The sequence below is a fragment of the Leuresthes tenuis genome, unplaced genomic scaffold, assembly GCF_036924035.1.
Source record: "Leuresthes tenuis unplaced genomic scaffold, fLeuTen1.0.hap1 SCAF_13, whole genome shotgun sequence".
Taxonomy (NCBI): domain Eukaryota; kingdom Metazoa; phylum Chordata; class Actinopteri; order Atheriniformes; family Atherinopsidae; genus Leuresthes; species Leuresthes tenuis.
Window position 1 is genome coordinate 12,620,223 of NW_027325367.1, and position 24,697 is coordinate 12,644,919.

General features: G+C 41.5%; 1 protein-coding gene and 1 non-coding gene across 5 annotated transcripts; one reads left to right on the forward strand and one right to left on the reverse strand.

Moving 5' to 3' along the window:
• Nucleotides 1-10,676: 10,676 nt before the first annotated feature.
• Nucleotides 10,677-10,748, reverse strand: trnae-cuc (transfer RNA glutamic acid (anticodon CUC)). Its single transcript has one exon. It is a non-coding gene; the product is annotated as a tRNA-Glu (tRNA).
• A 247-nt stretch (nt 10,749-10,995) lies between these two features.
• Nucleotides 10,996-24,481, forward strand: ncoa7b (nuclear receptor coactivator 7b). 4 transcript variants are annotated; one of them, XM_072361828.1, is made up of 17 exons: nt 10,996-11,039; nt 11,980-12,162; nt 16,031-16,173; nt 17,928-17,998; nt 18,144-18,251; nt 18,333-18,434; nt 19,358-19,483; nt 19,776-19,960; nt 20,417-20,571; nt 20,840-21,415; nt 21,557-21,728; nt 21,919-22,066; nt 22,253-22,378; nt 22,524-22,676; nt 23,065-23,160; nt 23,253-23,326; nt 23,425-24,481. In XM_072361828.1, the coding sequence occupies exons 2-17, from the start codon at nt 12,125-12,127 to the stop codon at nt 23,558-23,560; spliced, it is 2,409 nt and encodes an 802-aa protein (XP_072217929.1). In that variant the 5' UTR covers nt 10,996-11,039; nt 11,980-12,124; the 3' UTR covers nt 23,561-24,481. The 4 variants fall into 4 exon arrangements, with proteins under 4 accessions (XP_072217929.1, XP_072217931.1, XP_072217932.1 ...); XM_072361830.1 differs by having other exon boundaries at nt 20,849-21,415; XM_072361831.1 differs by having other exon boundaries at nt 20,450-20,571.
• Nucleotides 24,482-24,697: the final 216 nt, after the last annotated feature.

Here is a 24,697-nt window from a genome sequence, read left to right on the forward strand (position 1 = left end):
GTGTGTACTTGTTGTTGCAGGTTAACAGGTGCAAGTTGTGATGTGAGGGGAGTGAGTTCAGTGTGGATGGCTGCAGCAGATGAAGTTTCACATCATTAGTTGCAGGTGCAGCTCTCCCAAAACATGAACATATTCACACAGAAACACACACACACATATCTCATGTCATCTAAACCTTGTTCATTTTCATCCCTCAACATTACTATTCACACCAAAACCACTAAACGCGCTTCTATCATATTATCGTTTGGCTTATTTACAGTCACGGGAGTGAGTCCAACCATCAATCTGCCATTTACGCATGCATATATTTCCACATTTCCCCGTGAGTGTCACAGATGTTTTCGGAGATGGATCTGTCGGATGGGGAGTGGAGACACAGTTATCAGTGTATTGTCCTCGATAAGGCAGAGAAGATTTGTAACCGTTGCCGTCGGTCCGTCCTGGATTTGTTCGTATGTGTGTGTGTCTGCCTCTTACTCTGACCTCTTCTCTCTCGAGCAAGTAGGAGGAAGAAACGAGCGGCCTTGACAGAGAGAGAGGAGGGGTGAGATGTTAAATAAGAATCTGCGAAAGAAGGAAACCCTTGTTTCTGAGCTGCTCATTACTTTCTCTCCACCATATACTGTTATTTTCTCTCAGTCAGACACACACTCCCCAGAGCTCACCAGTGGCCCTTATATCCTTGGCAACTGCAATAAAATAAGTGAGAGACTGGGGGTGAAGGAGAATGGCTGAGCAAAAGGGAGAAGTGAATAGTGAACCTAAAGTGCACGCTTACTGTAAAAAGCAGTATACCTCTTCGTGATAATGCAGGTGACTGCGTGGCCACAGTTTGTCACTTAGACTGTGAAAGTTGTGTGGATCCATCGAAAGGAAATGATTGGAATTATGAACAAATGCATTAATAATTATTCACAGGACATTTTTATGAGCTTTGGCTGAATACAAGTCCGTCAACATGGACGAGACCTGATGCATTTTGGAAACTTAGTTTCACTAAATAAGGCTCAAAAGGATCAAATAGATTGAAAATCTCTTCTTCATTTTCTTCTTCTTCATCACATGACTTGGCAGCACCTGAGCTGCCATCACACAGCCTTCAACCAAGAGAATTGTGGGGCTGGTGCCAACAACAACATTTTCTGGGCCTCACGAACAGATGATGAAGTGTTTCCTAATTTAATCACCATTCTCTTAAAACTTCAAATGGCAAAAAATGTACACATCTGTATTCCACTAATCATCTAGCCACTATGATCCTCCGGAAAACCTTGAGTTCTGGCATTCGTGTTGATGCTAATTTGTGGATTATGACTGATCCGCTGATCAGCTTTCGGATATACAACACTGGTTCCAAATAAGTTGTGGAAAATGTCAATAAAAACAGAGTGCAATGACTTGCAAATCTTGTAAACCAACATCGTATTCACAGTAGGACATAGAGTGTATATTGAATGTAGGAAGTGATTTTAAAACTTCATGAAAAGCTTTCGCTAAACAAGTTGATGGCAGTAACATGTCGCAAAAAACAAACTTGTCCAAAAAAAAAATTGGAATGAGAGCAACAAAAATTCGGAAAGGTCAGTGGTGCTAAAAATTAATACAGCTGAAGGAACACTTTGCAACAAATAAGGTTAATTGGCAACAGGTGAATAACATGACTGGGTATTTTTTTAAAAGAGCACCTCAGAGAAGCAGAGATTCTCAGAAGTAAAGATGTGCAGAGGTTCAGCAATCTGCAAAAAACTGCAACTACCATTTGAAGAGTAACTTCATTTTATACATCTGGAAAGTTCCCATCGATGCTGAAAGGTAAATAGAGGTTTTCAGAGCAGCACATGCTCCATCCAGGTGATGGCTTTTTTCAGGGGGGGCCTTGCAAATGTCAGTATTATGCTAAAGCACATACTGCAGCTATTATAACAGCATGGCTGTTATACATGCAACACAGAGTCCAGGTGCTTGACTGGCCTATCTGTACTCCAGACCTTTCACCAACTGAAAACATCTGGCTCATAATGAAACATAAACTACAACAAAGTATACCCCAGACTGTTGAGCACCGAGAATCCTTTATCAGACAAGAATTTAGCAACATTTTTCTCCCAAATGTCCATTAACACCTTTGGCCGATATCACAGCTTGCAGACACCTTTTGTATCCATTTCTTTCTGTTGTCGATTTGAAAACTTCAGTTCACTTCAAAGGTTCCGGCTCATGTTTTAAGATTAAGTCTATGCTGGAGTTCATGATCTTCATGCTTTGCATCGCTGTCCTAAAGTAGAAGCTAGTCCCTTTCACTTTCTTGACTGACAGCGCAAAATCTGCAAGAAAACTATATATTTTATAGAATCCATTCTTCCTTCTATCTATGTGCTCGTTTTATGTGCTGCACAACCCCAGAACATGAGCTTTAAATGTTTAACATTCCGAAAGGTGATGTTTTCATTAAACGCTCCCTCTTCTATTCCTTTCTGATACAAAATGAGAGATTGTGGCCGACTGTTCCAAACCTAATTACATTGGAATAATCCTCTGCTTCTTTGTAGACATCAACTCACTTAAATCCACGTTATCAGTCAGTGACTCAGAGAAAGCCATGCTTGTATATAATTGCAGTGTAGTTGGTACGTTGCAATAAAGTGTCATAAAACAGAGAGGAAAATACCAATATAATCAAATCATGCTGTCTAAATTTTTTTGAAAGGATGACTAAGCTTGAAAGGCGTCGCTCAGACGTTTGTGACCGACAGACCTGTTCAGCTCTCAGACATGTCAGTTTACATTTTTGCTTGTTCCACTTCAGCTTCAACGTGATTCCACGCTGTTTACTGATTTTCTTTTTTTTTTTTTCTTAGCCTCATGAAAAGTGCATAGATAGCAGATTACTCAAAATATCTGTGGGAAACTTTAGGTGGTTTTTATGTGTATACACCACTGTATATGTATGAAGAGTGTGTCTGTTTGACAAGTTGCTCTCTCTGCGTCGACTGACTCAGTCACCCCATCTCAACCCTCTGGGGAACATGATAAGTGCCGGGCTCATTAGCCTTTTTAATTGGTCTAGCACAGTTGTGGTGGGCTGGTCTGTGGTCTGGCTACACGCCAAGCTTAAGTAAACCAATCCAGTGGAAACACTGTGCAGACTGACCAAAAGATCATGTAGTGCAAAGGCAGTATTTGACTCTGACTAAACCAGATAAATTATCAAGTGAGGTTTATTCTTTGAACGCTGAATTTGATTCTAAAGTTTGGCTGAACTGTAATGGGTTTTGAACCAAAAACGTAGTTTTAATTAAACTTTCTAAAATGCCAGGAATCAATTTCTAAACACACGTACTCCCTCCATATGACAGCCAGTTGGCCTTTTCCCAACAAAACTGACTGTTTTATGTGTAATAATCTGAGGCACCTATTTATCAGCTGTTAAAAAGATATTTCAGTCATTTAATTTCCTCTTTAACCTTTGGCCTTTATCAAAAGTGTTTATCAATAACGTCAAGACTGACGTTTGACTTTAAATTTGCTTCTCTTGCTGATTTTTGAAAACCGGACTGATTACTTAAGAGTTTCTTGTCAAACATAGCTTTAACTTGTTTTTTCCCCCTGGTGTGTTCGCGGGCGCGCATGTGTGAAAAACACAGTGCATGTGTGTGTGTGTGTGTGTGTGTGTGTGCACCGTGGCGTCTATAGCTTGTGGAGAATCCATCAAAGCTTATCATTATAAGTAAACATGACAGAGTGGACAAAATGTCTTGTGCGCCGCCAGACCTGCTATCTGACCACAAGCCATATCTGTGATGATGGACTGATGTGGCGCTGGCCTGGACGAACCAGAGTCTGAGCCTGAGAGTGGGAGTGCGTGTATGAGCACACACAGACACACTTGAGAACGCACTTCAAAAGGTGCACACACGTAGACACAATAAGCACACACTTATGTTACCTTATAGCTTTTGCATCTTGAAGGAATACGGCCCTTACAGTAAATGACAATCTGACTTATTGCTCAGTCACAAATGGGCAGACACGGGCATGATTCATATAGGAATTTATTGCTGTTATTTATTAGCCAGTGTTGAGTGGGGTTCATAGTTTTAGCAATTAGTTCAGCACAGACAGGATTCTTTTTTTTTTCTTTTTTTTTGTCCAAAAAGAGATCGTTACTGTACAGGACAAGCCTCATTTTATGGCAGACGAGATCAGAGAAGCATTAAGGAGTGCTGAGAGAGATTTATTAGTAATGTTAAGTCATAGTTCGTGATCTGTGCTCATGGTTTCTTCAAGTGTTGGCACGAGCTGCAGTATGTCCAAAAAGATCATCGAAAAAAGAAAAAAAAGTTTCGAAAGTGAAGATACATCCCTATGCCATAAGGGTTTTAGAGATTTTTCTTTTTTTTTTTTTGCATTTACCAAAGGTGAGGATTCTTGCCTGTGTGTGCAAGTGTTGAGGTCAGCCTCTGTTCCTCTACTTGTTACAACACCACTGATAAGGAGGGTAAACAACCATGCGCTGTTTGCTCCCCTATCACAGTCACATGATCAAAAAACCCTGATGACACAGACTGTGCATTTTTGAGAAGGCAAAATTCTGCTTCATGCCCACCTTTCCTGCAGGTTTCAGAACTCTGCTCCTTCTTTGGATGAGCACCCCCAAGCACTGTCTGAGTAGTGAACTTTAAGAACTAGAACTCCAACATTGATAACCTCTCCCCTGCTGTTCAATTCCCGGGTCAAAGGTCATGGCTGCAGTGCCTCAGCTGACTTGGCAGATTGACAGTAGGTGTAGTGGCACTGGATGGTATACAGTACGGAGCTGTTTCAAGTCATGTCTTCATCACTTTCGTTCGATTGTGTGTGTATGCAGAGGGTAGCTCTGTGGGTGAAGAGGGTCATTAACCTCACAGTAACCCAGAAGGTGGTCTCTGAGTCAGTCTGGACTGTCCAAGACCACCAAGAGAGTGATGAATGCCTCACTCAAGTACATCTAAAATATTCAAGCCTAATGCATCATTTACAAATATTTAAAGAATTTTTGAGATATCTGTGTCTACGGTCAACCTCAAATCTCTCTGGCAAGGGTTGGGAAGTGCGATCGTTCGTATATCCATCCGCAGTTTTGAGTGCTACGGTCTACACTGTCAAGAATTATTATTTTCTTTGTTTCACTGCAAACAGATAGAACTAGTACCATTCTCGTGTCTGTATTGCAAGTGTGACCCAAGCTTGGCAAACACCAAAACTGGTAGGACAGCTCAGTCCCAACATGCCGACACTAATGGAAAGGTTTCTCATGTACGAAAGTGTGCACACATACAGATGTAAAATCACTGTGGCAGACTGAAGTCCGTCATAGAAAATAGCTGGAATGCTCTTCCACAGCTCTATCAGCTTGTTTGTAATGAGTTTGCCAAAACAAACTCACCAAATTACAAAAAGCTTCATGGCTTGCTGGTATGCCCTATAAATTGTTCAGCTTTGTCAGCTGTTGAACCTGTCCAGTTTGTTCTTATTGCATTGTTAAGAGTAACTGAAGCCTTTTCTACACCAGACAGAAAACCCAGCACTATCCAATATAATCAGGCCTTTGTCTTCAGTTGGAAAGTGTACAGTTGACTTTAGTTCATTGGTTAATTAACTTTAGTTCATTGGTAGTCAGGATTTGTGATAGTTTGTAAGTGCAGGAGTAGATCTAACAGACTCAGCCACTTTGGTAATATTTATGATGCTACTGTCATCATGTAGGTTAATAATTTCTGCCTCTAACTTCTTTGGCTCTTTGTTTTTGCTCAAGCAGCACTCTTAACAGTGTTTAAGTGGCAGTGAGTTTGAACAGGCGAAGAATTTTAAAAAGTAAGTCTCATAACACCGACGCTGTTAAATGTTGAACTCATAAACACACAATTAGAAGGTACGAGCTAATACAGTCAAAGTAAAAACTTTTTTCGAAACAAGGTTGAATTTGGAGGAAGTTTCATAGTTACAGTAGACACAATGTTAGATGTTAGACTGGTGTGACAGAATGCTAGCTGGGACGGCAGGAATCAGCTTCACTGATTACATTGAAGGTCTAACTGTCACAGAATGCAACATTTACGTCATTAAATCTTTAATTCAGTTGAAATTTAATTATGCTTTGTTAATCCCTGAAGGGAAGTTATACTGTTGGAGTAAAAAAAATGTCCCTTTCATGGGGATATTGCGGTGCAGGAATGACCTCCTGTACATGCAGGGAGAGTGTGGTGGCAGGCAGACTGAACACTAATAGAACTGAGCCTGAGTCCTTCAGGGAACTTGACTTTACTCATTTCAGCTTGGATAACAACGTTGAACTCCCCTCTTGTTCTTCCACTGGCTTTTCCTCTATTGCATCTATTCAGTTATGTATATGTATCAAAGCCACTTGGTTAGGTTTAAGAAACAAATACCTGGTTACGGTTAGGGGAAACAATACAGTTGGACATGAAGATCAGGACTTGCACAACGCTTGTGCCGCTCACAAGCCGGCACTATGTATGTCACCTGCTGTCAGAGACACCGGCATCTCCGACATCACCGGCTGGTGAAAGTGCACACGAAATGTAAAAGAAAAACATTTTGTGGAGACTGCAATGGGCCAACAAGTCTAAAAAAAAACAAGCCAGCATAGAATCACCTTAAACCTGTGGTCTGTCTGATGGCCAGCAGGAGGTGACTTCTCTGTTAAAAAAAGAAAGGTGTGATTGTATAAAAGATCCATGGGAAAAATGACCCCATTTCTATGTTCTCAGTCACTGTCTTCACTCTTCAGTAAAGTATGATACTTATTTTGCAAATGAAATCATTTTCACATATAAACACTGACTTTCTCCACCGCTGCCTTTCACACACGCACTTCACAGCGAGTCATTCCGGCCTGTGATTTCACTGCTGTGGTAGTGCATACAGAGCCAACAGCACACATGTCATCATGTGAAACGCACACTGTGGAAATGAGTGCTTTTTTCTTTCCAGTTTTGTGGTAACGTCAACACCACAAACATCTAAATGATATAGGTGATATAAAAGGCAACATACAGATCAGCAGAACAGAAGAAGAAGCAGCAAATCTTTTCAGCACGCCCAGTGGATCGGTCGCTGTACCTGCATGTGACTGGCAGAGCAATCTGTGCAAGAGGAAGTGAATATTGGACGCATTTGCATTCTTCTCATGCTGCCCCCCTGGAAAATGTCTGTCGGATCTTGGGTTCTGGATCTTGGGCTGCACTGGATGTGAGAACATGCTCCTTTAATCTTTGGCTATGAACAGCTTTCAAAAAACAAAGATGGGCGGAAGGATAGAAGAAGCTGATAGACATAAAAAAATAAAGTATAGTTACAACAAAGATGAACCACAAAGGAGAACGTGCATCTTTCTGTAAAAGTATTAAAGCGCACACCGCTTACTGTAAAGCTGACCAACTCGACATGTAACATTTTGCAGACAGCTAAAAATGAACAAGCTGAAAGGGGATATATCACCTATATCAGACACACTTCGGTCAATGGCTCAATTGCTCCCTTGGGCACATATTCTAGGATAAGGACAGTGGCTCCATCCAGGTCCATCGCTAACTTAGCTCAACTTGACCGTACCTGTAGACTTACTGACTGTGGTTTCATCTGTCTTTCATGCAAAGTGCCTTTTAAAGTTTAACACCTTGTTTTATAAAAGAAGTTGTTTGGTGTGTTTGTAAGCTTGCTCTGAAGACTACTTGAAAGCTATTTTTTTTCTCTCTCCAGCTATCTTGTGCTCGCAGTAACTTGACAATTATCACAAAGCAAAAAAGATTTAACTTTTTTTAAGTTTTATTTCCCCAAAACGGTGTACTATTCCTTAAAGCAAAGGGAACGTCTTCTTCACCAGTCAAGACTCTGGTATCCATAGATTCTTGCTGACATCTGTTTAGCAGAATAAACAGAATATTTAGTCATTTGATGTACTTTTCCTTTCTTTTTAATGAAAAGTAACCTTGAACGTTTAGACAGTTTTTTTTAAAAGCAGCATTTTGATATTGAGTCATATCACAAGTCTAATCTTGACCCTAAACTGGTCAAATTAGTTCATTGGTTCATTCAGTTAGCAGCAGAAATGTTTAATTTGTCAAAAGCAGAAATAAAAAAACTATACCAGTAATATTATCTTCATAATTGATAGGCTGTTTTTATTCAGCCAATTTTAATTAGGTCCAAAAATCCCCATTGTAAACACAACTGAATCATTCCTAAATTTGAACCTTCTCAGACGTTTGTTGTAATTCCAAGCCAGCAAGAATTGATATTCAAATATTTAATGATTTAGGAACTGGCTTAGAGATGGGTTGGCAACCTGTCGAGGGTTCACCCTGCCTTTTACCCTCTGGCAGCTGGGTTAGGCTCAGCCCGCCCCCCAACATGAAGCAGTTGGATAAAGCAGGTGCAGAAAATGAATGGATTCAATCCCAATGATGCAAACAGTAAATATAAATAGTTTATACTATAATATGTGAAGTTTCATTTAGCTCAATTAGATTTTTATGTCAACCACCTCGACACAAAGCTGAAATTGATCAAAGCTCTTAGCTGTTTGTGAAACCATCAGTTGTCCAACAGGATTTTACTTAAACTGTTGTGTATTTCCTCTGTTTTAAAGATTTATTTTCATAATTGGTTTATTGCCATCTGTCAGCATTCTTACATCTGCCTGTAAGCTTACAGATAAAGCTCACTTTTCTTTAGAATACATCTGCTCTTCTTTTACACATTTTGGCTCATTATAATGAATTATGACCCCCATATTCTCTATCAATTATCATTTGTGTGACATCTCCTTTTTTCAGTGTTTAGGTTTTGCCTCTCCTTGCTGCCATGGTGTACTTGAAGTTATCAGTGCTTGTAGTCTAAGCAATAAGTGTGACGTCTGAGCGAAAATGATTTTAAATCAATCCAAGGCCTGAGCTGGGTCAGGCCTTTGTGACAATGGCTGATTAAATAGATATAGGCGCCATATCTTTTTCATTTGCACTGGCTTACCAAAACAAGGCAAGCGCCGAACAAAACAGGGAAGTATTTTAGTCTCTGTTCTTGTTTAGGAGTTCCAACTCAATATGTGCTGATTGGTATTCTAGTAGTTGGCAAAAACATTCACAGTTGCATAAAAACTTAAATGTGTTTCATCTTTGTCTGTGCACATGTGTTTCTTTTAAATAATATTACTTTAAAACATCAATGCTACTCAGCTCTTGCGGGTCATGAAAAGAGTATACTGTAAAAATTTTAATATCACAGGCTGAAATGAAATTACATGTTTTCTATAAAATCTTATATGACAGGAAGACCATAGACAACACAGGCTGGACTTAGACTTAATATTATAGCTCTGTCTGAGGAACACATATTGAAAATATTACTCTGTAAAGAGTCAAAAGTTTATTGTAGCTCATCCTTGTCTTTTTTTAGTGCTCAGAGGTCTGTTACAATGTATATCTTTACTCTCAAAGGAGGGGGAAAAAGAAATCCTGGGAATACTTGTAGTAAAAGCTGAGGGCATAAAAAGGAAGACAGACAGGAGGTAGAAAAAGAAAGAAAATCTAATTCAAAGACCGCATTTACGGAAAACAAGGGGGTGGAGGGACACATTTTGAGCTGTCCTATATCTGAGTCAAATGGAGGTTTTCATGGTCTTGAAAAAGGACGATGATACCCAGAGCCACAGGGTCCCTGCCAACACAAATCCTGCTCCCAACCACCACCCCCACCCCACAATCCTTTGCTCCTTGCAGGGTAAAGAGAGGAGGGGGCAGAGGGGGGCTGACGAGAGTCTGAACAGGCCGGAGGAGGGACACACCGGCGCCATGGCGATCCCTAAGACAACTTATCTCCTCTCTCACAATGATAGCGGCTGTCAAAATAACTGCCAAGATACACAGCCAGCCAGGAACTGGTTAACTTGTAGGCTGCCCAATCAGGCAACTACTACCGGGGTCTCTGTCTTTTCACAACAAAGAAGGTTTTCTATCATCTCGCTGCTCTCTTAAATTCACTTGGCGTACTTTAATGTGATGAATGCCCAGAAAAACACCAAATTACATTCAATCTTAAGTAAAAACAACTATTTAAAGTTAAATGTGAGTGTGTCCATGCAAACTTTAGACATTATGCAAAACAATGTCCATTAATATTCACCTCTGTTGTCGTCTAGCAGACACCACTTTGAAAGCATGTTGCTAAGAAGTTTCACTTGGAAAAACAGGACATAAAAACTCCCCAAGGGTAGATGCTGTTTTTAATCTGTAGGATCTTTTGTATATGGGCTGCTCTTGCCGTTTAATTTTGCACGACATTTGTTGGGAAATGTCGCCATCTGGCGGTTAAAATAATAAACTGCCCCACAGGTGGTCAACTGATGGCAAATTTCTCTTCCAAGCGTGGATCAATGCTGAAACAACAAGCCCCTTTGAACGGATGTGTGGCCCTCAACTTGGCCAATATAAGTGCAAGGCAAATAGAAAGAGAGAAAAATAAAGAAATTTAAAGAGAAACATAACCACGAACATAAACATAATCCATCCCTGCTGGACTACAGACGTCAATATTAAACGTGATATTTTGCAATAATTCCGTCTCCTTTTACATCTTCAGATGATGAGAGGAAAAAAAGTTAAGGAAAAAGGTAGTTCCCTGACCGGGAATCGAACCCGGGCCGCGGCGGTGAGAGCGCCGAATCCTAACCACTAGACCACCAGGGAAGTGTTAGCAAACCAATGAACCAATACAACTTTTAAATAATTATTCGGCGGAAGGAACTCGGTAATATGCTTTTTTTTCTCTTGTATATACCACAACTTAGGAAACATCAAGGTAAGCTAATGTTTCCAAAACATTTGTCAGTACTTTAAGAAAATGGCGAAGTCCCTGTGTTTTCTTTTCTTTTTTTTTCTTCTTTTTTTTTTCTTTTTTTAACCCTGCACGTAACACCAGAGGGCGTTTCAAAGGGAGGAGGCTTAATTTTCATGAAGCAGTTCGAGGATGCACACAAGGTATGTGATCAATCTCAACTACCTGTTTTTTTTCATGTTAAATTCAGTGTTTAACGGTGCGGTTTCACATCGGTTTTTAGCGTCAGCGTTTTGGCCAGGTTTGCATGAACAGGAATGCCTCATGGTAAGTGAGAAGGTTTACGAACCGATCACAAGATTGTTCCCACCGCCGACACCGGGTTGCTATTGTCTGTAAACAAAGTGGCTAGTTAGCACGGCTAGCCTCAGCTGTCAAGTCAGCCAGAGCGAGTCTGAACCTTGTTCGTTGTGCTTATATTTGCTCAGAACAAGGTGTCAGATCACACGGCTTCGACACCAGCAGAGCTGGACATCAGTCTGTTTGTTGTTGCTGCACCACAAAAGGTGGAGGAAGACTGGTCAGCGGTTCGTGCATGGAGGAATTGCCATTTGGCGAGCCATTGCAAACTATGGATTTAGCTGAATGCGACAATGTTGCTTGCAAATGTTGCCCCCCCTCCCCTCTCTGCGTTTAGCCATTTACCTGTTATATAACGCAATAAACTGCAGTTGTCCAGTTTCTGCTCCTTAAGGTGTGCGCGCGCGCGACTGTTCGTTCAATTCCAGCTTAATCCTGTTATGTTAGCGGGTATCTTACAGCTGGTATGACTGTTTACATCCAACGGATTCCCGTACTGTTACTGCTAATAATAGACACACGGGCTTCTGCCATATTGCATAACAAAACACACGTTTCCCCCCCGAAAACTAGGAGCAGATGTGGCTGTATGGTGGTGCATTTCCACCCTTTAGGTTTGCCAGCTGCCCAACCTGACGTGCTTATTATGGGATGCTTTCAACGCCCTCCACTTCAGCTGAGGGGTTTATGACTTCAGCGATCGGGCATTAGTCTAGTGAGTGCTGTTTGAGGGAGGAGGCAACCCGAGAGCTTTCAAATTAGCTTATTTCTTTATTTTCACAGGAGGAGAAGGAAGCGTGAGATCACAGCGTGAGAGGTGATCTTCCCGAAGTTGTGTCCGCTGGCTTGGACATACGGAGTGGTTGTGGGTGGATGCTTGTATGGATGCACTAACTGTAACTGCATGCAGATTTAGGACCTCGGCCTGATGGAAAAGAGAGACAGAAAGCCGGGATATTTTTCCAGGTAAGGGACTATGTGTGTGTGTGCTTTGAAATTGCCACAGAGCAGTACTTCAGCCTCGGTGTCTTTTGCTTTAATTTGTTGTTATCTGCTACTTGTTTGTGCTTAAAACCATGCAGAGATAGCCACGTTGATATTTAGTAATAAAGCACCAGATCACATGCAGCAAAGCGATTATCTTTGAGTCTTTTGGCGTTTTGTGCAACACGCAGCATCTCAAATTCTCAGCAGTCATGTGCTGGAAGAAGAAAAAGAAAATCTAAACATGGTCATTGTTACAGAACAGGATGCAAACCTTCATGCATGGTGCTCAGCAACCTTTGGTTGTATCGACAAAGCTGATTTATCAGCAGCAAGAACAAAAAAAAAACAAATTTAGTCCTGACTCAGGTTACAGCCCAGCTGCAGTGTTAGGTTTCTTCCAGGATAATTCCTCCTATATATCACTCCATTGCTGTAAATCTCATTGAATGTCGGTGTGGATGTCAACCCTGGATCTCTCTGGATCTATGAAGCCAGCGGATCACAATGTGTAACTGTAAAATAAAAAAAAGACAAACAAACATTTATCTGGGCCATAGCGTGACAGCTTTTGGCTTTTTCATTGTGCTGCCTGGTCATTTGTGTCTTGACGTTCAGGTTTTTGAGGTACATTTACCACCGGTACATTCCCACCTCAATTAAGTTACCCATCGCTGAGTTGTGCCCACCTCACAAGGCCTCATTAATCAGCGTAATGCGTCAGTGTTCATGCAGTCACTGGAGCGATGCTGACTTTAAAATTAGATTTTGGCAGCGTTGTGAAACGAGATATTGGGAAATGTGTGGAAAGAGGCTTATCGCGGCTCTGGTGAATAGAGTGACAAGAACTCATCAGGCTATCAGCAAATTGCTGCCCTCGGCCTGTGACGTCTACACAGGTCAGACGTCCTGTACAGCTGCGTGTTTGACTGATCAAAGTGGATGAGTGGAACTTAGGGATGTCCTGCCGTGTAATCTTTCTTGAACGGGTGTAGAAGCCTTGATCCTCGCTTCAGAATACAATAAGGATGTTTGGCTTCTACTCCACATAATGGAACTAGATGGCCTGCTGTGCTCAGAGTGCGAAAACATTTCGGCAGAACTCGACGTGAGTTGCAATCCTCGGTGTGATCATCCACCTTATCACTGTGCAGATGGAAGAGTGTATACTCCTCATGGCATCATTTTTATTCCAAATGTGTGACGGGATGTAACCAGTAGTTTGCTCCTTCTTTTCTGATGGTAATGTCAACTAAACAGTCGAGTTAGACAGACGCTGAAAACCTGCCAGAAGCCTGTCTTCATTCCATTTGTATCTCTTTGAATCAGGAATCTAAAGCGACGGTCATTACTGTGACAAGCGTGACGAGCAAAACAGTTAGTTGCAACACAGGTTTTGGATTTCCCAGAGCAACTGGATCTGAATCTCTATCAGTAAAGAGACCTCGACTACCATACGGAAAACGTCTCCCGAGCAGATATCTTTCAAACTCAGCAACTCGCGCCAGAACAATCGAGGTGGATAAAAGTCCTGAAGGTAAAGGTCAAAGTGCGTATCATCGGATTCATGCGGGCGACAGAAGGACCACTGTAAAGCCCAGCTGCCACACTGTGTGTTTGGACAGAGAGTGGATCCGTCAGGAACAGAAATAGGCCTTATCGTCCAGCACGGCTAACAAATTAATAACTATGTCTCCTGTTAGTTGTGGTGTATGCTGCCCCGCTTCCTGACAAGTAGAGCAAAGGTTGTTGTGAGGCACATGCACACAGTCCCAGTAAAAGTGATAACGCACTGGGAGTTTTTCCTATGTTTTATTATTTTAAACCGTTGAACTGAAAAGTGAAAGCAGGTCTCAACAATCAAACTCTCTTAACATTTTCTTTCTTTTTACATTTGATCTCTCTTGCCACTTTGTCAGGATTCTACGAGGCACTTTTTGATGTGCCGTAGCACGAAAAAATGTCTGATCCAAATAAGGTTTGTTGGAGTCTTAGGGAAAACCAATGAGCGTCTGATAGGAAAATCCAACACGAGGCGTTTGGTTTCCATCAAAAACGAACCCAAAATAAGATGGGAATGGCCTAAAAGCAGCACAGTTTAGGCTGAGTGCTCAACCGCATAAATAGCAATTCACCGGGGAATTAGTGGCATAGCTGGAGCAAAACTGTTTGTCCTGCAGCTTCGCTCAGCTTGAGCATTTTTGCACAACTGGAAAAACAAATAAACAAAAAATAAATAAATCACAGAGCCGTAGCCATAGCCGCTTGTTTCATAAATGCCGCATTATATTAAGCACATAACAGGTGGTGTTTTTGTGAGGTCTCTTTGGGGTCGCAATGTTAAAGTGGAAAAACCTAGTTTTTATTTAGAGTTTCATCATCTCTTGGTCCTGGTACTGTTTTCCAGAAAGTAGGCCTGACAAATTCTGAACTGAGTCGACGAACCCTGAAATCAGAAACTCGAGTTGGAAATGGCAGTCGTTCCTTATTTGCACAACATGAATTTGCAGTAGTAGATGATTTAGTTGTATAGACGAATCAGATTTTTGAAATTCTTTTATAGCTGTAACCTGATGCATATATCCTACTCTGAATTATTCTGAGTTCATAAAATCGTAAAAGTGATAAAAGGTGATTGAACAAAAATGAGTCTCTTTGAAGACTGATGTTTTTCTGTTTGATTATGGAATTATTTCAGAATGACCGTGCATGTGCCACAGGAGGATCGGAGGGAGTGACTTTTTTTTATGAAAGTATGGGAGATGTTTTGGAGCCAGCTGCTGGCTGCGGTATTCCTTTTAAAAGCACTTCTTCGTTGGCTTCATATTTCAAACCTGGTGGCCACGATAGTCTTTTCTATCTGGTTTTATCAGTTGTTTCACGCTCTGCAAGAGGGAAGAGTCAAAGAGAAAGTCAGCACGTTGAACTCTATTACTATTGGGACCGATCACGAGTTTAAGTTACTTTGTGTCTGGAACAGACAACTTAGCGTTACCTTTAAGTCGGGATTTAAAAAAGTCATAGTTTCCTTGGTAAAAAATCTGCTGTCCGGAACATTCGTCTGGAAATGGATGAGCTGTTTACACACTGATTGTTAGAGTCAGAGAAGAAGCTGAGATGAAGGGGAGACTTTGATCTGAGATCTGAGAAATGCCCCCGAGTGAAACAGATGGTGCTGCGGAGAGCGTGTCTGCAGATTCTTGAGCTCACTACCAGATGCATGCTGCTCGGTTAAAGTGGGAGAATGACTTAAGACTATGGGAGGAGAGCCCTGAGTTTCCATCCGTCTGCAGACTCATTGACCCAATCTCTCCTTCCATTAAAGCACTTCAACGCTTACGATGCTCCTCTTCAATTGTTCTGTTTCTGCTGTCTTTGCCCGGGTCTGTGCAGGGCAGCATTGCCTCAATCCCTCAAAGTTTTTCATAAATCATTTGGGCCATATCTTACTCTTACATACTCGGATCCCCTCTGAGAGCTGCACCACTAACCCCAGGTTCCAGTGCACTGCAATGCTCTCCTTTAATGCACCCCCATCGTTCCCTCACTTATCAATGATTTAACAGGGAGAAAAAGCCAGCCTGTGCAAACATTTAAAGCTGACGCAGCAAAATCAAGACAAACACAAGTTTTAGATAGCAGTCAGTAAAGTTTGTGGGATCTGCCCGCTTACAGAATATGCCAGACTGTAATTAGAATCTGAAGATTTAGGTGCAGAACATTTCAAGTATTACATGTCTGTGAAAAATCTTCTGCAGCCACACCGTGCAAACAGTACAGTATATAAAACCTGAAAGAGTTCAAATGATATTAGAGTTGTTTTGTTTTGTTTTTTCCTGCGTCCTGTCAGGCTGAAAAGGCGGAAGCAGCTCAAGCAGAGCCAATCAGAAAAGAGTCCAAATGAGCAGAGCCCGGCAATCATCTCCCGTGACAGCGACCCCAACAAGAGGACGGACCCACAGAGAGTAACAGCAAAGTCACCTGCAGGTTTGGGTGAGAAAGTTGTCTCATGCATTCATAGGAGTCTGTATAGAAAACCTTATCTAAGATGTTGCTGTGAATGTACCCCTAAATTCCTATAAGCCTCCAGATAACCATTAAATAGTCCAAAGTCTTTAATATATGATGTAGTGGATTTGAGGATTAGTTAAAAGCCTCCTTTGACGTCTTGCTTTACCAACTCAGCTGTGTGAAATGGCTCTGCAGGTGCTGATGTAAGCCTCTCTGTTGTCTCTGCTGCAGGTTTCATTAAGTTAGTGGTTGGAAGAACAGGGTACGGAAAAGCCAGTAACAATCGTGGCTTAGCTGACCACCTCAACTGTCCAGTTCCAAAAATTGAGACGATAAACCAGATGTATTCTTTTTTGTTTTTTGTAAAACTGCTGCGACATGACAGTGCAGCTCAGACAAAACATTCCATTAAATGCAATACGAGTTAACTGGGGTGTAATGGCTTAATTCAAGCTTTATTGGACACTATATTACTCACTTGTATGGGTATTTTCTGTTCCCTTTATTGCTTATAAAAAGAAAATGACAATCTATATCGAATCTTCCACTCACTATCAATGTTTAAGATGTTCCTCTCTTATTTACAATGATTAGTCTGTGAAAGTCTGTGAAATTAAATTTGTAGTTAAACAACCTCAGCAGTTTTAAACGGGAAGTTGCATAACCATTATCCTGTGCTGTTTAGCAATGAATGGGGACACCGAAGGCGCTTTATTCACAAAGTTTGTGGGCACAAAGAGTTGCTGCAAGTCTTAGATCAGATTAAAAACATACACCCTATTATATAGCCCAAGGAAGGAGGACAGCCTCTTTGTCCCTCAGTATGATCCTTGGAGGTGGAAAAGATAACAGCTTTAATTGGTCAGTAAGACTAATTTTAGACCAGCTATCTGTATCCAAAGTCTATGGCTGTATCATCTTTAAAAAAGATCATCATAACTGGCGTTATTAAAGTATAATCTGAGCAATTCAGACCTGCGCACCTTTTTCCGTATTTAGTGCTTGCTAAATTCTAAAATGTATGCACCGTGTTACAGAGATTGCTTCTAGCGTCTAGTCTCATCACACGCAGTATATTAACAGTGATGATGAACTTCAGTCAAATGTGCAGTGGATCAGCCTTCTGTGTACACTGTGATGTACTGAATCGCAGGCTACAATAATCTGGTCTTATCACAATACACCGCCAATTTCATGCTCTGCACTGCAATAAAAGACGGCTCCCTTTGCCATATCATGCAAAGACTGGTATCAGACACTGCCCGGTACACACTCGATGAATGAAGTATAGATTTCAGAGGAGTGGCAGCGGTCTTGTCTTTGATGCAGTCTGGACCTGGAGTTTTGAAGTCTAATGCTTAGTCATGGCCTCTGTTTCCATAGAGTGCAGCGGCATAATGAGGCAGCCAGGGAGCGGTGCACTAATAGCCTCGGTGTTCTTGTAGGACGAAAATGCTGACTGTGAAACTCTACGTCTACAACAAGAGTTGGGTTATTAATGTGTGTATTTACAATAACTGATTAGGCATGTGCTGAGTCTTAAAGTTGGATGATGACAGGGGAAAAACTACTGAGTCGCTCAGTAAGGATCTTTCTTTATGCTGCCTGAGCCGGATGGTGATTCCATCTCTTAAACTACTAACTAAACTAACAACTAAACAATGTTTTAGGTGTTGTTTTTAGCAGTTTTCTTCTTTCTTTTTTTTTAAATATTATTATTTCCCTTGTTCATTCAGGTGATGGCTGTAAAAGCAACAATCAGACAAAGATGGAAAAGAAGAGGCCACCAGGGACCGTGGAGTTTATTGTAAGTAACACAACACTGACTCCACCTTTTAGTTAACATGCTGCAGACCTATTAACAGAAAGGTTGGGGATTGCCTCGTACAGTGTTTTGATCTGTGCGCGTGTTTATATATAAAAATCCTCAGAGACGGTATCTCTTGTTACAGGTGGGACCCGATGATTCCCTCAACAGCATAGCACTCAAATTCAACATCACCCCAAACAAGCTGGTGCAGCTGAACAAGCTCTTCACTCGCAGCGTCTACCCCGGTCAGGTGAGAGTACCGACTGTATTGCAGTGTTGTTTCATTCTCCTCATTGTGCATTTGCTGAGCATCGGCTGTCCATCGTTACAGAAGCTGTTTGTTCCAGATTTGAGCCAATCCGAAACTGACCTAAAGTCTCCCAGTTCATCTGATCCCTCTTTAACTAACGGCTTGTCTGACAACCCATCACATGTAAGTAAATCCAGACTCATGACGCTGCATTGAGATTCTGGTGTGTTATGCTTTAGTATACAGAATACATGTAGGTCCTGGTAGCCTAATGCTCATATTTTAAGGGTTTTTATTTTTTCTTCAAAGTCTGATTATCCTTTAAAATGTGGGGTAACTTTGCAGTGTCGGTACTCTTTAGACTGATGCATCAGACTGTTAAAATTAGCGCACCTTGTGATCCAACAGGGGGTGCTTTAATATCATTAAAATAAGCTAATGTTGTTTGCGAAGTTGCTACAAAAGTGGCAAAGAAATTGCTAACAGTAACAGTAATACTAAGCCAAGGTATTTTACATGATACATGGTACAGTAAGGCCATTAGCCAACATCAAACGGAGAAAATGTCTCAGCGTACAACAACGAAATTTGCTTACTCAACATCTGTCTTACCACCAAAGTGAGACAGCAGCAGCACCACACACAATCAAATCAGCTTCAGGTAATCGGCGTCGTTTGACTGCCTGCTGTTCAGCACAGTCAGCTACAGCACATTTGAAGTCCTTTGAAGAATTTCTTGTTTATTTCAAATTAGTTTGAACTTCTTTTTGGAAAAAGTGACAGCCCTCTACCCCACAACTGCTCTTACTGTTGGTTTTGATGAAATGTTTGATTAAAAACCCTGCAGTCAAGTAAGGACGGTGGAGCTTTTCAGACTTTACCGAAAACAAACTGTCCACATTTTCTAGAAATCTGAGGCAGTATTAATGTGAATAATGGCTTTCATGTTCACGATTCACAATCGGATTTAGTTTAATCTTGAAAATTTTACATATGGATCAAATCTTTGTTTTTTTTTTTTTTTTCGTAGTTCGCTTTATGGGACAAGATATTCTAAAAAAAACAAGCATGACACGCCTCTGATTTGTTCTTCCGACGTGTTTCAGGACAGCACGCAAAGCTGCCGGTCAGCAAAGTCCATCCGCCGTCAGCTCTCCCCAAACTCGGAGGACGAGAGCCCAACAACGGTTAGATTCATCAAGATGAGCTGCAAATTCTTCACTGATGGCATGGTAAGAAGCTTTGGATCATTCGGTGGTATCGGGGATTAATGTAGACGTAAATTAGTGATCATTTATTTTATGTCATTATCTTTTACTAGTGTTTAGAAATGAGATTTAATTACTTTTGTCATTTTGTATGCGAAAGAAGACACTATTTGTTAATGAATATTAAGTCTCATAATCTATGATTAAAGTATTGACCTGGTTTGAGTTTGAACACCTCCTATTGGTTTTGTCCTGGATAAAGTTAGATCATCATTATCATTGAGTATTGCCTTCTCATGTCCCCCTCCCATTTCAGGGAGTGGTTGGAGGCGTGTTGATAGTGACACCCAACAACATCATGTTTGACCCCCACAAGTCGGACCCGCTGGTGATCGAGAACGGCTGCGAGGAGTACGGCCTCATCTGCCCCATGGAGGAGGTGGTGTCTGTGGCGCTGTACGACGACGTGTCGCGTATGAAACTCAAAGACGCTCTGCCATCGTAAGGGCTCCCGACAATCTCACCGGCCGCACTTCCCTCTTCTCTAACTGTTCCTTCAGACTTCAGCCCTTGTTCCTTCTTTCTTGTTCCTCATTCCCGTTTCTATTTTGCTGATCCAAACTGTCTGCCAACCACTTGAAAAGCCACATTCCCCTCAATCTACGTTCTTTGCTTTCTCTGTTCACACCGAATCTCATCCACACAATTTGATCATTGCGTAAAAAATAAATAAAAAAGTTTTAATCTCGTGCAATGCCAGTTTTACATCTTTACGTCTTCATTTTGAGCTTTTTGATTTGTTCAGATCATTCTGTTTCTCATCACATTTGTTCTTTTTAAGTTACATGTGACATGTTAATTTCTGTTGGACATTTTCTTTTTCTTTGTTTCCCCTGTTCTGTTTTTTTTCCCCCCCATCCTCGTCCGTGGTATGTGTGGCGCCCCGTGACCTCACAGAGATCTACCCCAGGATCTGTGTCCTGTGTACAGGCCCGGCGAGTGGGAGCAGCTGCCGTCGGAGCGAGAACTGAACCCCTTCAGCCGATATGAAGCTATGGTTCCAAAACAACCAATAGTTTTGGATGACATTGAATCTACCCTCTCTGAAACTGGTGAGATGTCACCAAATGCTGATGTTTGAGATCTGTTTCCTTGATTGGTAGTATTTCTGGGTTACATCTTTTAAGGTTTTCTCTAACAAGTAGATATTGGTGTTGATTTGATGGCGGTTCAGCCTGAAATCAGATGTTCTGATTGTAACATTTGTCCTCTTGTTTCTACTGTTTTTTGACATTTTAAAGATGAGCTAATTAGTTGATTGTATAATTAGTGCTTAAATGAACCCAGGCTCTGTCAAACAAAACCCATTCTTAACCCCAGGGAGTACAGAAGGTGAGCAGACAGAGAAGTCTCCATCCGACGAAGGATTCACTGAGCTGGAGCCCACCGTCAATGGGAGCACAGAGGAAGCAGAGGGGACATCCTCCACTGCACTCGGCACTGTCGCCAGAGTCCATCATGACATTGTAGGACCAAGTGGTCTAAGCCAGGAAACGGTCCAGAACAAGCAGATGCTTGGCCAAACTAAAGGCAAGCTGGATGAGGAGGAGGACGAAGGTGTAGCTCAGAACAGTTCCATCGAGGATGGAGAGTCCTCCTTAGAGACTGAAAAACAGGGTGGCGTGCATGATAAACCTGAAAGCCAACAGGTAACTAAAACCAAAGATGTCAAATCTGAACGACCCCAAGATCTGCTAAAGAGTGTAGATGACGACATAATCAAGAAGTTGAGTCTCAAGGAGGCTTCGGAGGTTGGTGGGAGGTCTGCACTGGAAAGACAAAGCCCAGACAAACCAGCAGAGGGGGACGAACTCAGCGAGGAGGAGAAACGGAAGAAAAACTACGAGGCAGAGATGAAGTCCTGGTTGCTGGAGAGAATGCAGGCTCCAATAGAAGGTACAGATTACACATTATAATGTATTTATTATTCTGAGATATTTCTGTTAGATGTGTTGCACAGCCCCCAAAGTGTGGTAAATTTAATTTAATTTCTTTTCTCTTTTTTTTTTTTTTTTTTTTTTTTATATTTTGGATCAGACATGCTTCTCTCATCTGAGGACAAAAGCAAAAAACCACCTATGTTCCTCTGCTTCAAAGTTGGAAAGCCAATGAGGAAGTCTTTTGTCATTGGCATGACTTCCAGTCCTGCCCACTCATTCGGGAGCCGGGAGAAGCAGCCAGAGTATTGGTTTGCTGTGCCTCAGGAAAGGTGAAATGCTGACGAGACTCTATTCCCAAATGAATAAATAAATATATATATATATTGTAATCTGTAGGTGCAGTTTTTTTTTTGTTTGTTTTTTTTGTTTTTTTTTAATGGTGGTTTGGTTCTAAAGTGAAATATGTTTGTGATACAGCCTTGTATAGATATACTCTGTGTGTATGTGTGGGTTTTCCAGGGTGCACGGTCTCTATTCATTTTTCGTTCAGTGGTCTCCTGATGTTTACGGGAATGAAGCTCGCGAGCAGGGTTTTGTCGTGGTGGAAAAAGAAGAGCTGGACATGATCGATAACTTCTTCAGTGACCCTGCGTCTTGCAGCTGGGAGGTGAGGAAATCGAGCAAAGTTCACACACACACACACACACACACACACACACACACACACCCATGTCTGTATTTGTGCATCACAGAGTAAACACTGTTTGCTGACATCTTCACATATTATTCTAGTCCTTTTTGCACTTTGGCCTCAGCCTTTCTATCATTGTTTACCCCCATATTTGTTCTCCAGATCATCACCATTGATGAGGCTAAACGTAGGCAGAGTTTTGGCAGCTGTGACAAAGACTTGTCTGTGGACGCACTTCCCATCCTCATTGATAGCAGCGATCTGCTGCAAGACACGCATATTGAGAAGGTAATCGTGAAAAATACACGACACAGATTCCTAACCCAAGTAAATCAACCCCTTTATTATAAGGACTTCGTTTGAATTCTGAGAACAGTTGTGTCATGTTCCCTTCTGTCCATTGTTTCTTAGTCTTCTTCTTTTTTCCCTCCAGCTTGCCTGTCGCCTGCCAGCCCGCGTGCAGGGATACCCGTGGAGAATAGCTTACAGCACTGAGAAACATGGAACCAGTCTGAAGACTCTTTACAGGAACCTGGCAGAGGTGGACAGTCCTGTGCTACTGGTCATCAAAGACATGGATCAGCAGGTAAATACAGGTCACTTGTAAAAGTCCCTGTGGACGGTGCAGTTGGTGAGTAGCCGTTACATATCCTCATTAAAGTATGCTCCAGCAAGGAAGGTTGTTCCTGATTATTAGTTTTCAACACTACAGCAGTCGGTATTAATAGCATATTAGCATGTTTAGATTATTAGCGCGTTTATATATACACGATCACAACCCTCAAAAGTGTCTGCACCATACTTTTATACTCGAGTATAGATATAGAAAATAACTGTTTGACAGTAGTAAAAGCTAGTGCTGTTTGGAAACCAAAAAGAAAAAAAAATTTACATAAGTTCTTTAACACAAGCAGGGTTATGATTCTTTTTTTCAAGAATTTGAAATTTAATATTTAGATTTACTCTTTTCACAGATATTTGGGGCATTCTCAACTCATCCCTTCAGAGTGAGCGAACACTGCTACGGCACCGGAGAGACTTTCCTCTTTAGCTTCTGCCCTGAAATTAAGGTTTGTGCTCCGTCAGTTTAAGAGCACGGGTTTGGTGTCCAACTGTATCTCTGAATTTCAGAAGACGGGACATAATGTTTGCATATTTTCAGGTTTACCGCTGGACGGGGGAGAATTCTTACTTTGTGAAAGGCAACACTGACTCTCTGCAGATGGGAGGAGGAGGGTGTGTACTTAAACTGAAACGTTTCTCATTGTTTGAACCGCGGAAAAGCGAAGGGTTTTCTAACTACTGCATTCCTGTGTTTGCCTTCTCCTCTGCAGCGGTCAGCTGGGTCTCTGGCTGGATGCCGAACTGTACCGAGGCACCACCACAAAATGTGCCACGTTCAACAACCAGCCGCTCTCCTCCCAGCAGGACTTCAACATCCACAGTCTGGAGGTCTGGACCTTCGAGTAGCCTCATCTGCTCAAGCTCCCTCCACATTCACTCTCTGAATTCACAAATCCCAAAACCTTAACGCACCCCAAGTCTATTATGCATCACTTGGAGGCAAACCTAGTGACCCACAAAAGACTCTGAGCATCCTGTGAGACAGACGCAAGCCGTTGAGCCGAGAAGTCAGTATTCTGTGGTCTGTTTAGAGGTAGGCCTGATCATCAGGTAGGCTGACGAGTTTATGTTCCGTTCACAAAAAGGCAGAAGGGTGAGAAAAGGTTTGCTCTCAGTTCATTGGTTGCCTTAGATATCAGACAACAGTTCCAGCTTCTCCAGCATGCAGGCTGCCTTACCACTAAACGCTTACAAGGAGAGGAGAGGAGGGCTGCTTTTTCACTCCGACTGTCATCTGAAAAAGCCAAACTGTTGATGTTAATCCACAAAGAGCTGGCTTTATGTCTGTACCAAGGAATAAGGAGTCACTCTGTGCTGTGAGCTTAACATGGCAGAAATGAAAGATGATGTTGATATAGTTTGTATGTTTCACTGTGAATATGTCATGAAGATATTTTTTTTTTTTCAAACCTTTGAGGAAATTACCAGAGATGATTTTTTTTTAGATCCTCCGCCATCAAATTAAGTCTCAAAATTGTTTACAATGGAAGCGTTCTCTTCCCCCCCCTGAAAGCTGCCTTGTTGTCTTAGTTTGAGTTTTAGATGACACGAGTGAGTCCCTTTTAATTTCCTCATTGTAACGTCTCTTCTCTCTGCTCAATCCAAAACAACTGGTAGAGCCAGGAAACGTGACCAAATATCTTCTTTTTGACGTCATATTTGTTATGAGCTCTTTGTATTTTATAGAAATATTTTTTCATTTTATTTTTGCATTCTGTTTTTACAAAGAATGTCCAGTTGTTTTTTCTTCAGTTATTTTTTTTTTTTTAGTTTTTTTTTTTATATATATATAATAATCCTTAAAGAAATGTTGCTCTCAAGATTTCATTTGTCTATTAAATATTTAATTCATATCTCAACCCGCCCCTCCCCTACTGTTTTTTTGGTCATCGTTCTTCAGAAGGCTGAGGTTGAACATGACATCACTTTGCACTACAGGATGCAGCCTACGCTGTGTTTTTGCCCTTCTTCAATGTAGAAATT

Coding starts and splice junctions, on each gene's coding strand:
- ncoa7b (XM_072361828.1), top strand. CDS start 12,125: ATGGAAAAGAGAGACAGAAAGCCGGGATATTTTTCCAG. Junction 12,163..16,030: donor AAGCCGGGATATTTTTCCAG/GTAAGGGACTAT, acceptor GCGTCCTGTCAG/GCTGAAAAGGCGGAAGCAGC. Junction 20,572..20,839: donor ATCTACCCTCTCTGAAACTG/GTGAGATGTCAC, acceptor TCTTAACCCCAG/GGAGTACAGAAGGTGAGCAG.